The 14,598-nt window shown below is 34.0% G+C and overlaps 1 protein-coding gene across 1 annotated transcript; it reads right to left on the reverse strand.

Moving 5' to 3' along the window:
• Positions 1–11,426: 11,426 nt before the first annotated feature.
• LOC114755555 (ribonuclease 3-like protein 3) lies at positions 11,427–11,822 on the reverse strand. Its single transcript, XM_028944447.1, has one exon. The coding sequence runs from the start codon at positions 11,820–11,822 to the stop codon at positions 11,427–11,429; it is 396 nt and encodes a 131-aa protein (XP_028800280.1).
• Between the last annotated feature and the right edge of the window lie 2,776 nt (positions 11,823–14,598).

Raw genomic sequence — 14,598 nt, forward strand, 5'->3', positions numbered from 1 at the left:
TTAATAAGGATATTTTAATTATTTAGATATTTGCTCATTTCTTCCTTTCTATTTTCTCTCGTCTATCCAAAGAAGAGAGATGATAACATCTTATCTTTAGTTTTCCCTCCTCCTTATTTTACCAATTTTGTGTTTCACTGTTTCATTTGACGTCATTAAAAACCAATAAAAAAATAAGGATCAATGAAATATTGTAAATACGAAGTAAAAGAGGACCAAAAAAAAAGTATAATGAGCGCTTGAATCCACCAATTTCTCCCAAAAAAATAATTTTCAAGTATGTATTTATATATATATATCTATATATATAGAAGTTCATTCATACATTTTTTTTTCCCTCACTTTCCTCCCAATTTTCAAGTCCTTCAAAAACTTCAACCAAGTTAATTCAAACAATCAAATGGTCATAATTAAAAAGAGGGTCTTAAACTAAACCGTTCAACAAGCCTTTTACACAAGGGCGTCCCAAATTAAGTGGTCAATATGTCTTTTAAAAATTCGTATATACTTAGGCTTTGTTTGGTTCAACGGAAAGGAGGAGAGGGGAGGTTAATTAAAGGAAGGGGAGAGGAGGGGAAAAAAGGTCATAGGTTTTGTTTGGTTGGAGGGGAGGAGAAGAGAGATGAGATATCTTGTTTGGTTCATAAGAGGAGAGGAGAGGAGGTAATTATAAATTAACAAATATACCCTTATCTCTAGGGGTTAAATTGGAAAACCCCTCAGGTCAAAAAAAATGGAAGGCCCAAAAAAATACAAGGTGTTGATTCATATGAAATAAAAATATTTAGTTAAATTTAGCACAACTTACTTGGACGACTAGGAGTTCCGAAAAGGTTGGGGCATGAGTCTTTCTTTCTTTGTCTTTTTTTTTTTGGGGGGGGGGGGAATACACGAGTCTTTCTTCATAAGGCTTGTTTTATTTTTAATTTTTGTAAAGTTTGTGTGAGAGGATGCAAAGAATTGTAGAAAAATACAGCAAGAGACGTTTTTCAATATTCTTGCCATAGTTGTAAATGTAAGAGTTAACTCTTAAATTGATATCTCAATATCTTTTGTCTCTAAAATTTATAAATTTTTTTAAGTTATTGATTGCACATTAAAGAGAATTTTTATTCCTGAGATAATGACTGAAGGGATATTTTTGAAAAATTAAAACATATTTATTATAAATAATTAACTTAATAAATTTATTTGATATATATATAAATTAGTTATTTAGCTTTACCATTGAGGACCAAAAGAAATAGTTCTTAATGTAAGAGCTTGTTTAACTTTTATTTTGATCATAAATATAAGACTCCAATTTATTTTGTCTCTCATACTTATCTATTTTTTTAGGGTAGTTCTTATAATAATGGTTATTCTAGCCAATACAACTGATTAGTAAGAATATTTTAGGAAAGACATAATCTATTTATTACAAATAACTAACTTAATTAGTTTTCTTAATTTACTCAAATTAATCAACTAACTCTTATATTAACAACCGAAGGTAGTATTATTCTCTTAAGTGGTTATAAACCTTTGAATGTCTCATGATGGGAATATTAGCCAAATGCAAAATAAAATTGATTATATAAAAATTAAATTTCAAATCTTGAATTCAAATTGAAACTTTTTCAATATGAATAACATTGAATGGTGATTAAAACCAACATAAGAAATACTTGTTATTTGATGGCAAAAGAAAAAGAAATACAGTAATTGTCATTTAAATGATTACATAATTTGATCAGTAAATTTATTTAGTAATATTTTTTGAAAGGAAAATCTTGAAACGTAAATATTGTCATGTTAAATCTTAAAAGGGAAAATTTCACTGTAGGACCGCACAAGACAATTAATCTCAAAGAGCCCCCAAAACTTTCTGAAACTTCACTGCAGGACCAAGGGGCCAATCTGATATTAATTCCACAAACGAAATGACGACACTGCCCCTAGTAGAAGGGAACAAGTGCGGGAGAGTGCATTTGCAAGGGGAACTAGCCAATTTGCAGAATAAATACATATGTTCACACGTGGAATCAGTCCGTTCACATGTGGACTGGTTCACCTCATGAATGCGTCCGTGAGGGAACAAGTGCGGGAGAGCGCATTTGCAAGGGAAACTAGCTAATTTGCAGATGAAATACATATATTCACACGTGAAATCAGTCCGTTCACATGTGGACTGGTTCACCTGATGCATGCGTCCGTGAGGAAACAAGTGCGGGAGAACGCATTTGCAAGGGGAATTAGCTAATTTGCAGAATAAATACATATATTCACATGTGGAATCAGTCCGTTCACATGTGGACTGGTTCACCTGATGCATGCGTTCGTGAGGAAACAAGTGCGAGAGAGCGCATTTGCAAGGGGAACTAGCCAATTTGTAGAATAAATACATATATTCACACGTGGAATCAGTCCGTTCACATGTGGACTGGTTCACCTGATGCTAAGGGTAGTGGCGTCATTTCGTTTGTGGAATTAATATCAAATTGGCCCCTTGGTCCTGCAATGAGATTTCAGAAAGTTTTGGAGGCTCTTTGAGATTAATTGTCTTGTGCGGTCCTACAGTGAAATTTTCCCATCTTAAAACTTAGAGTAAAATACTATAACGGGTCGGATAAAATTCAACGGGTTTAACGACCGGCGAAACGCAACGCGACTATGAACTCTGACGAATTTCGCTCTGCAGGTCTCGTGCGAAAATCTTCATCCTTGCTTCAGAGGAGAAGAAACAGAGTCAGTGGATTTGAGTTTTGACACCCTAGCTGAAGTCGGCATCTCAAACGAAGATCAGGTGCTCAAATGTCTGTTACTCTTTTTCAGTTTTGACCAACGTTCATGTAATTTCTCCCACTTTCTGTGAATTCCTTGTCACTATCATAGCATAGCTGGTAATCGCGTAATCTAGTTCGGATACTTACGATTGGAAGCTAAGTTTTATGAGATGACTTTTGGAACTGTTATTCTCTGCATAATTGTGGATCAATTCTGCATGTTAAAGATTTAGCTCCGGGGTGAGATCATGACCATAATGACTTTTGGTGACTTTATGATGTTTTATAGTGTAGAGGCAGACTGGCTATCTGGGTAGTGGAAAATGCACCGTGGTCCAGTGGCAGTGGAGGTTGCTACAGAGAGCTATTAAAGAAGAATGCCCTTGGGAAAACCTTCCAAAACGACTTCAAGTAACTCTTTCTTCTAAAGAAGAATGGCATAGAAGATGAGATTAACGTCATCAATGTCCTTCTAAATCTATTGCTTTTGTTCTCTTGCCTCTATGAATTGTTTAATTTAGTTACCTGACATAGACATCACTGTCCAAACAGCATCCTTAAATGGGTTTTCTTTTCAAATGCATTTTTAAAGTGCCTTATTTCTTTTTCTGGCCCTGGAAATTTAATGCGGGATTATAGAATGCTGCATAAGGAAGAGACTCCAATGGAATAGCTGTTTCGCTCGCAAAGTTTGTAAAGAAAGGGAATATTATGAAGAGATGATGCGTTACTTGCGGAAGAACTTGGCTGTATGTGCTCTATGGAAATCTATTTTTAGGAATAGTTTCCGATACACTATATTTAATTGTCTTTTTACCAAAAGGATAATATCTGTTTGTCTATGGCTCCGCATATTTTAAAAAACTGAAATTAAGTTAACATATATGTAGAACTGCTTGGATGTTGTGTGAGGCCCTCAATTTCTTTTCCTTTTGTTGTAGGAAATGTGCATTTAGTTAATATATTGATATAGGGTATGATGTCCATATCTTATCCCAGGATATACATGCATAAACATACTAATGAATTAATTAATATTAAACCTACGCTTCTCAACAAAATTTGTAATATTTTATGAGAGAATTAATTAGCTCGGTCCAAAAAAAAACACAGTTGGGAAGAAAACCTATGTGTAGCAACAAGGGGGGAAAAAGATGCATATGTTCATCCTACTAGGAATCTCGTACAAAACTTCGTTTTTCTGTGTCTTTTTTGCTCCAAAAATATGAGGATAAGAATGAAGATAATTTAATCAAGAAGACCAATATGTTAATCAAGGAAATTATGTCATGACTTGTTTTACATTTGATTGTTCCCTTGCAAATAATTTACAAAAGTTTTTATGTTAAATTTTGTTATAGATTCGCAACGAGTTTATGAAATTTTTGCTCTACTAGATTTTGTGACAACAAAAAAGACTACACTGCAATTTTTTTTTTCGAAGTCATTTACAGTTTTATTACCTTTATGAGATGGACCCCATATATTATGTAGAATTTCAAAAACTAAAAATGGTATAATCATGATCTTCAAATATATTGAATTTCTTAGTCCATTATTTTCTTTTAAATGTAATTGTAACGAATTTTTTTACTTCAAAATAACCATTCTGCATTGATTTTTGACTGTCTTTGTATGCCGCGTTTTGTGGTTCATTATGTGGCTTGTTGGTGCCTTTTATTTAATTTCTTTCCTTCCAATGTTCCAATCTTTTGACTAAACGAAATAATTAATAATTTTGTTTTGGCCGACAAAAGGAGGGCAATCTTTGTATCCTATAAATGTTGTGGCTATTCTGTGATTGGTACACGTGGCTCTCATCTATTAGCTCATGTTTTTTAATTGTTTGTTTTAACTTTTCCATCATTGGTCCACATGGCTCATGACTATGTTTTGTTGTTGGCAATTAATTGTTAGCATTTTATTTATTGGGAGGCAATAAGGAAACAAATGAATTTTCGTTTGGTTGTATCCATTGGTTTGCCAAGTATTGCTCGTCCATCCATTGGTGCATTAATGTTTCATTAGACCGAATCGTCTCTTCTCACAAAATCAAGAATAAATGGTTTGACGTCTGCACGGTTCTTCAACTTCTTCCTTTTCATATCACATATTCCCTTATTCTGATCTATAGATGATAAGTCCCCAAATGTCTCTTCCTCATGAATCACTAAAAGATGGATCGACTTCACACTTCTTCGACTTCTATCCTTCATTTTCATATAATATATTGGCTTATTTTGATCTTTGGGGGCTAAACACGATCATCTTCAAGTTTTCTCTCCCCATTTTGCTTTTCGAGTATTCTCTTCGCTTCTTCTTTGATTTCTTTTCTTTTATATCAGACTTTATGTTTTAGGTTCAATCCTTTGATACCAAAGGTATTTTATTCTTCTCCAAATGAACACGAGAGTTCTCACATGTTGGATGATGAAACAACCCCAGTTAAGACCTGTGGGGATTTGGCCTACCATGTTAAGAACAGTGGTAAGACAATATATTGTTCTTAGGTTTTTTACTATTGTTTTTGGTTTCTTGATTTCAGTGAAGCTGAATTTCAGTTAATGTTAAAGGAGCCAGAGGAATGTAGGGACCTCCTCTCTATTTCTTTTTTTGTAACAGGTAGACCTCCTTTCTAAAGTGACGTACGATGCTCCGGTTCCGCCACAACGATGTGCATGTTTCTCTACCCAATGAAGACATGCCTTTAGCATATTTGAAACTGAACGTCAGTGCCAAAATTTTTTCACAAGTGGCTTAGACACTGACAGAACATTGAATGGTTCAACTCCTTTGCAAGAAGACTCTGCAAATCACTCGCTTTTTTTTTTGTTTGAATGAGGCATAGTTACTAGATTGATGTTCTATCCAAAATATTTAAATGTTGTCTGAAATAAATTTAGTTATTAATTTTGTTGATTGGAAGAAAAATACTTCGGCCGATGACTTGATGTGTTTTCTGCTTATTTCTGTTAGAGATATATCTCAAGCATTTGGGATGAAGTTGTGCTATCGTCAGAAGAAGGTTCCTCCTTCAAAGACAACGTGTATGAGAATTTTGTGGCTAGGGGTATGATTGTCAAGCAACTGATGATCCTAACCATCATGTTCTGCTCACAAAAATAAGTTTAGGTGGGTTCCTCCAACTTCGTTGTCATGAAAAAAAAAAAAAGCAGAGATTTATAACAAGTAACAGACCGAGATGGTAATTCAATTAATATTGAATTATTCAGGTCAGTTTGGCTGTTTGTGAAGAAGGTAATATTTAAATTTGATTCTCATCTAAGTAGTAAATGATTTTGTAGAAACAAATTGTTTTATAAAAATAACTGACTTATTAGTGGAAGAGACAATAAATGCACGGGAGAAAACAAATTATCTTATATTTTCAGCCATAAACAACTTATATTTTACAATAAATATATTATTTAGTATTTAATGCTTTTATTTTAATGCTGTGAGTTTTGGATTTAAAATTTTTATATGTTTCTTTTCATTCTATTGATCCACATCATTCCATTGTTAGTGCATGAACAGTTTGTTTCGATTTTTTGTTAGTGGTCTGTGTTTTGGTTTTTGGTGTTAGGATTAACTGCTGGTTTTTTTCTTTGTTTTACTTTGTTGCAGAGAATTGAATGGGAGAATGCGTTGCTATGGAATTTCCTTGGCGGCAATAAGGTCAGGCTGCCGTGATAGGCATCTCTGCGTGTCTGTTTGAAGCCTTTTAACACTTTTGTTTTTGATTTAGTTTCTTTGCTGATTTACTTTCAATCTTGGTTGACATTATAACGAGATTAAACGACAAAGCAAGTTCAGTTTCTTTGCTGGTTTCATGCTAACTTCAAAGCCACGTAATTGATGCCATGCAACCTGTGACGGCTTCTATACGATGCTCTGCATTCTCAGTATCTTCATTTTCACAATGAGATTTTATATATGCTGCACATCAGCTTCGAGATCTTACATTTTGCTTCTTAAAAAAAAAAAAAAAACAGACACTTGGTCTGGAAGTATTCCAATGCTGGGCTGTCCTAGGCTTAGTTATTAAATTTCTCCTCACTTGCTCTGGCTTTGCATATATAAGATCTTTGCTATGCTTAATCTTATCCATTAAAAATCATTTTGTGCTTTTATTTGGTAGTAAGTCTAGAAGATTTGTAGATCTTGCAGTAATGGTCATTGGCTTTAAATAAGCTAAATTCTAAGGTTATTGGCTTTATTATTTTCACTGGTGGCTTTCTGTGAGTATTTTATTTTCTAATACCGTCATTTTCTACTTAAATCTTACTGCAGTCTTGTATTCTTTGTTGCTCATTTTAGTAAGAATATGTCTTTTATTTTGGTTCTTTGAACACCAATACCAAATATTTTCTATATGGGGAGAATTCAGTCACATTTTGTATCCTTGAATGCCCGTTAGATCTTGGAAGTTTTCTATGCTTGAGTCAATATTGTTTTTCTGCATTTTTGTTTCTTTCATCCCAACAATGAAAAATGCAGTCTAAAAGTCTCTAGCATATTGCCCAACCTTTTTTCAATTTACCGATATCTCAGTCTTAGATCACAGTAAGTAAACAAAAAAGTAGCACTTCAAAGTGTCGACACAATTTTACGGCAACAACCCTACCCTTTTCAATGTAATTGGAAGCTTCTGACAATATATGACTACGAAAGGCAATGATTTGATCTCTCTCTTTCGCCAAACTTTCTCATTTGTTCCTTTAATGTATTTGGAGAAAGCCCATCTGGATTTGGACGCCTCGTAGTGAAAAAATCTGCCATTTCCGTTCTTGAAGCCTCTTATTGTGGAGGAATTTTCAATCTTTTATTAGAAAGGAGGCTATTTCGGCTGCCAGAGGATTCTTCTAATGCTGCATTAGTTTATAAGAGATTTGTACTGTCTTTTGAAGGGTAAGAGCATTGGGGCGGCTCTTCTAAGTCTTCCTATCATTGTGGAAAAATCAGCTTCTTTTCTTCTGTTTTTCAGACACATAGAATCATATTTTTGAAAACCAAATAATATTTGGCAAATATTGTACTTTTTTGACCAAGAAACCCAAATATTGTACTTAACTATATATGTATACTTCTTAATAAAAGCCCAGGACAACTGGTGAGAGGATTTGCTTTTCTGGTAAAAATGTTAACAATGGCTGAAGTGGACAAGTAAGGATGAAGAAGTGCTAATTCATAGAATGGGCCTAAACCCATCTGAATCCATGCTTCCATATAACAATAAAGGTTTTTGGGCATAGCTGAAGTATAAGATAATCTCATCTCAGATAGCCACGCAGAGGTCCAGTTACTGCTTCGAACTCGGATCTAGATACACAGCAGATGCACTCAGGAGGAAGAAAGAGAGAGAACTAGAGGGAGGAGACACAAGGACCAAAAAATTGTATTTAGAAACTGATCCCTTCGGTTGGTTTCTTAAGTCCACGTTGAAACCAAAAAACTGCCTCCATTTTGAATTGATTCCCACTGTTATTTAACCATTTTAAAATAAAAAGGGGTACATTGCAGTTCTACACTCGAATATTTTGTTATTTACATTAGAACCCCAAAGTTAATTGGTTTGGGTCCAATCCACCAAGAGTGGACTGGCCCCTTTTCTTACATCTCCCACTCACACTCGGTGGATTAGATATCGTGGGTCTAGTCTCTTTTTCTCACGTTAATTTCACACGTAGTACTTTGGCGTGACTGCCTGGGCATGACATCTAGTAGGGTGCCTGTACTAGAAATCCTGTTTATAGGACCAGCACAAGTCAACCACTCACACAGCAAAGAAGCAGGAATCATTTACTTGCTTCCCTTTTGCGGTTCTTCCAGCACATGTGGTATAAAACACATGCTACAGTGTTACTCTTTCACCATAAGAGCGCATGTCGTTTATTATTAACACTGTACAGACTTAAGTCCAGATACACTCAGTATCTAAACCCAAATTCCTCAACTTTGCTCATATCTACGATGTCGACATTGATGATTTTGTTATTTGGCTACAGGTATTATGGAAGTGGGATTCCAAGCTTCGATCCAATTTTATTTATGTGGATCTCATCTTGACTTGTTACACTTTAGTCAAAGTAACATATAGTTTGTGTTTCTTCCCTACCATATCAGTATTCTTTGCTGCTTTACTGGTGAACACAAATGTCTCATCTTTGCTCACTCCATTTGAATGTCAAAGGTGGTTGCCCGTGTAAGAGAGCTAACCTTTTTAACCTGTATGATGTACTAGACATTGTATACTTCCAGACACACGCATAAAGTGATGATAGAAAGATATAATTTCATTAATGAGATTTACATATTACACTTTATGCATGCTAAGGGCTTGCACATGTTCTTTAAAAACTTTTTCGCCTATTGACTTTGTCAGGAGATCTGTTACCATACATTTGGTTGAAATGTATTGTACAGTAACAATTTTTTGTGCTATATAATCTCTGACAAAATTATATTTGATATCAATATGCTTGGTCTTGCTGTGATACTTGGGATCTTTCGTATAGGTGATGGCTGCAGTATTGTCACAATGCATTAACACCAAGTTGGTACTCTCGTTTCCAAGTCCAAGGTGTTCTATAAAACTCTTCAGCCATAAAGCCTCTTGCATTGTCACGGTGCATGCCACAAACTTAGCTTCCATTGAATGTAAGGCAATGCACGTTTGCTTCTTGCTACTCCAACATATGGCGCCATTATCGAGCAAGAAGGTATAACCTGAAATAGACCTTCATTCTTCTTCATCTCCGCCTACATCAGCATCGGAGTACCCAACAAGGCACAAATCACCTCCTCCGTAGCACAGTGCATAATTGGAAGTTCCCTTTAAGTATCTCAAGATCCTCTTTACTACTTTCCAATGCTTTTCACTGGGATTAGACTAGAATCTGCTTACCAGTCCCACTGCATAACAGATATCTGGTCTTGTACACATCATTGCGTACATCAGACTATCAACAGTACTGGCATAAGGAACTCTTCCCATCTTCTTTTTGTCAGACTCAATTTTGGGACACATGTCAGGATTCAAGGCCACTCCAGTAGCAACTGGGGGTACTCATGGGATTGCAATCTTTCATGTTAAATGGCTCAAGAATCTTGTTGATGTAATTTTCTTGTGAAAGAAAGAGGATTCGTTTTGAGCAATTTCTTTGGATCTTAACTCCAAGTATATATTCTGCTTCACCCATATCTTGCATCTCAAAATTTGACGAAAGTCATTCTTTAATAGCCACCACTAAATCTAGACTATTTCTGGCCAATAGAATATTATCTACATATAAGGATAATATGACAAAATTACTCTCAAACCGCTTAATGTAGACGCAGTGGTCTTCCTATATCATTTGGAAGTTATATGAGATTATTGCTTTGTGAAACCTCAAATACCATTGTCTGGATTATTGTTTCAATCCATAAATGGACCTTTTAAGCTTACAAACTTTATTCTCGTCTCCTTTTTCAATGAAACTTAATGGTTGATCCATATAGATTTTTTTATCCAGATCACCATTTAGGAATACGGTTTTTACATCCATCTAATGTAATTCCAGATCTAAACTGTTCACTATTGCCAGAATAAGTCTAATAGAGTTGAAATGCACAACAGGTGAGAACGTATCTTCATAATCTATGCCTTCCTGTCGTGTGTACCCTTTTGTCACTAATCGAGCCTTGTATTTGTCAATTGATCCATCCACTTTTCTTTTAATCTTAAGAACCCACTTGTTTCCAATGATTTTACGCCCTTTTTGGAAGATCAATTAACACCCAAACTTGGTTCTTTTTCATTGAGTCCATTTCTTCTTCCATCATTTTCATCCATTCCTCCTTAGCAGGACTTGACAAGACTTCTCGTACAGAACGGGGTTCATCATCCCCTCCTGGAGTAACTAAGAAAGATTTGCCTTCTATTTGAAAACATCTTTTGGAAACACTTTCCCTGTTACTCCCTTTGACGGGAGCTATTTGCTTTTCTTGCTTTCTTTGTTCAGGTCTTGGTGTTGACCTTTCTTGGCTCCCACTCAGATTGACATACCTAGATAATTCTGATTTGTCAATTTACTCTGCACTGTCTTGTTCCTATGTCTCATAAAGAGAAATAGTGCGGTCAACATCTCCTCTATTAGGAAATTTAGTCTCAATGAATGTGGTATCTCTTGATTCTACTTCAGTCACCGTTCCATCTTCATTTTCACCTATGAAAATGTACCCTTTTGATTGTTTAGAGTACCTTATAAATATACATTTCTTTCCTCTGGGACCCAACTTCCCATGCTTATGGGAACCGTCATGGATATACGCCACTGATCCCTAAGGTCTCAAGATGCTTAGATCTTGTTTGCGTTTCATCCATAACTTGTAGGGTGTGGAAGCGATTGATTTTGAGGGTACACGGTTAAGTATGAAGGTTGCCGTAATACAAAATTAGCAGGTTTGCTTGAGCCATCATAGACCTAACCATGTCTAGAAGAGTTATGTTTCTTCTTTTAGCAACTCTATTTTGTTGTGGAGTGCCAGGGACAATTAGTTGTCTAATTATTCCTTTTTCTTCACAGAGCTGTTTGAACATTTATCCACCACATTGTACAGATTAACTTTTTTTACTATTTATGTGTTTATTTATTCGAAGAAAAGAAATACAGTTAGTTAGAGCCGGCCCCAAATTTTCATACGTTCTTCAAGAAGAGGTTTCTTGCGGCACAGGTAACAATGTAGCCCATGCTCAACAGCCACACGTGCAAGCTTCTCGGTGTCAACATTGGCGGCTTGGAGCCGGGTCAACTGACCCGAAGAAAAATCTGAATACATGAAGAACTGCTCCTTGGTGACCAACAAATTAAGTACAGCGTCTTCCAGGTGCGCTAGACGCTCAAATGAGAAGCATTCTATTTCAGCTTCCTTGTAATTATTATCTTTAGTATAATAATAAGATGAATGTGTGAAAGCTTCTTCCAATAAACATTTATTCTTGAAGTTGTATCCAAGAATCTCTTCAACTTTGTCTAGGTTTCTTGGTGCTGGTTGGTCTTGAAGAGGATCCATGCATGGTTGAAGCTGCTGATTCTATAATAATTCTTGTTTCTTGTTCATCTTGAGCTTCTTTTTCCATGTCGCCTTTTGGAGAAGTCTAAAAGAAACAGAATATTTTTTCACAAGTGTCTAGGACTATATATAGAGCTGGATTAGGAATTTAAAACTATATTTGGTTTGGTTTTTTACGATAAACTTTGAATTTTTCTTGTTTGATTTTTGAATTGGATAAAGACCCAAGATTGCGTATATCCTCCTTTAGGTTCTTTAACTTCCGTGGCTGGAAAACGAATGGTTCCATTTTTGTAATTTTTTAATTGTCCCAAATTTTTTGCTTTGGGCTTTTTCATTAACTGATAGAAAGATTAAGGGGCGGATGTTTAATTGTGTCCAGGCGGTTAAAAAATAAAAAACCGGTTGAAATCTACACATTGATCCTCAAGGACCCACTCTACAAACATAAAAAATTGTGGTGAATTTGCATATATTGATAATATCAATTATTTTAAGATAATAAAGCTAGAAGACGGCAAAGTATATGATATTCAAATTTGTTTTAGCGTTAAAATTGTAACGTACTGTTTAAAAAAATCAAAATCAATTAATTAAAATAATATAATATTATTATATTATTACAAAAAAAACAATACCCAGCTTTCCACCGGCTTCGGTGGAAAAGCTGGGCAGTTACTCAAGAACAAAGAAAACAAGGGGAGCAAGTATTAATTGACGGAAGAAATAAGGGGGTGGCATTAAATTGAAGAAGGAAAAAATTGAGGGACGGGATAGTTAGATGGTGAAGGAAAATAGGATAAAAGAGGGAGAGAGGAGACGGAAGAGTAAGAGAGAACGAAAGGAGAAAAGAGAGTGAGAAGCGGAGAGGAAAAGAGAGAGAAAACTAAATTACAGTGTACCTGATAGTTTTGGGTATCATTTAGGTACACAAAACTACTTCTTCTTGTTAAATTTTCTTTATGAATATTTCCTATATATTTATAGCTTTATATTATTAGTATCATTATAATGTTTAGAGAAAATTTTACTGTTTGGTCCTAAAGTAAATAAGGAGTTTTGACAATGTATGACTGTAGACATTTAAAGATACATTATTAAAAAATTTTAATCGGTTTATATTTACTCAATGACTATTTTGAGAATTTTAAATTAAGATTTTAGTCACAAAATTTGTTATTCGAAGATATAGAATATTTTTACCGATTAAATTCAAGTTAAATAATTTATTTGAGTTATTTAATATATTATTGAGATTTTAATCGGTTTAAATATTGAATAAGTTAAAGATATATTTTTGAAGGCTTGAAAATTGTAAATTGAGAATTTTGTGAAATTAGATAAAGCTACAACTTGTTTATAATTTAAAAAGACTTTGTTTGATTTGAGGAAAAATTTTAAAGGAGACTATAATAAATAATTCAGAATTTTAATATAAAATATTTAGATTTTGGGTAATAAAAATATATTTACTTAAGTTGTTAAATTTAAATAGCCTTATATGTAAATTATATTTTTCAAAATAATATTATATCTTATAAATGCCGAGATTTGGGAGAGTTAATATATTTATGTAATTTTGATTTAGAGGGTAGTCTTTGAATTTTAGAGTAATTTTGGAGTAGTTCTGAGTTTATATTAATAAATATTTATGTGCAATTTTGTAGATTCTTGAGAATTTTGGAGTAATCTTTGTGTGAATATTTGTAAGCTAAAGAGTACCAGGTAACTCTGAAAATTCTTTCTTGTACATATGAATTGTGTATGATTATATTATTGATTTACTAATTTTTATATCATACTAAAATATAATATTTTGATTTTTCAAATAAATGTTTTGATATGTTATTTGATCTTGTTAAGATTTATTGCTATTAATTATGATCAATAGTTAAATTTATTAATAGCTATGAAATTATCATGAATTACTGTTAAATGGTATATGAATTTTATTGTTATCTTATTTTTAATAATATATGTGAAAATATATTTATGATGTACCATTATTTGCATATGACATGCATTGTTGGGTTAAGAATAGAAGGAGATTGCATGGATATAAATTACCACGTGGTATGTCATCACTCGGTGCACAGTGGATGGCACTTGTCAAGGCCTCTTCTTCCATATTTTCCTTTGGCCGGGAATTTATTGGAGTTGTGGGACATGTGACACCTCTCTATTTACAAAGGAGGGGAGCCATAGTCCAAGCTTGAGCTCTATATCTTTGGCCGGATATATCTCTAGTATCAGTAAGCTTAGAATAATTCAGTAAAATGAATTAGGTCCTATCAGACTATGTGTTAGCCTATGGCTCCAGTCAGCGGTATAAGGGTGGACGGTTATATAAGAGAGGCAGCATATTGCATTATTTTTGGATATATTGAAAAAAAAATGAAATTAAATTGAATGTATCAAATCCGTGATTTTTAATATATTTATATATACACATATAAACAGATTTTTAGTTTATCATATATGGTTTGCTTGTATAGGTTAGAATTTCAGTAGTTACTGAGACGTTTGATCTCACCTCCTATATTAACAATTTTCAGGCAAAGGATCTAGTAGGAATCAAGAGAAGGCACCAATAGAGTAAGCCGTGAAGGCTTTTATGCTCTTCAAACACATGCTATGTTATATTTACATTTTCCATGACTATAAGATTTTAATAGCTTTTTGTTGTTATCTCAGAAATATTTTGAAATTATGACTTATTCGAAATGTTAGAAATATATATGGATTTTTAAATGAAATATTTATCGCATATATGAAT

The sequence above is a fragment of the Neltuma alba genome, unplaced genomic scaffold, assembly GCF_004799145.2.
Source record: "Neltuma alba isolate B1F8T4 unplaced genomic scaffold, ASM479914v2 tig00010294_pilon, whole genome shotgun sequence".
NCBI classification, from domain to species: Eukaryota; Viridiplantae; Streptophyta; class Magnoliopsida; order Fabales; family Fabaceae; genus Neltuma; species Neltuma alba.

What these genes read in the sequence shown, in the direction of transcription:
- LOC114755555 (XM_028944447.1), bottom strand. Translation starts at nt 11,822, where the DNA reads ATGGATCCTCTTCAAGACCAACCAGCACCAAGAAACCTAGACAAAGTT.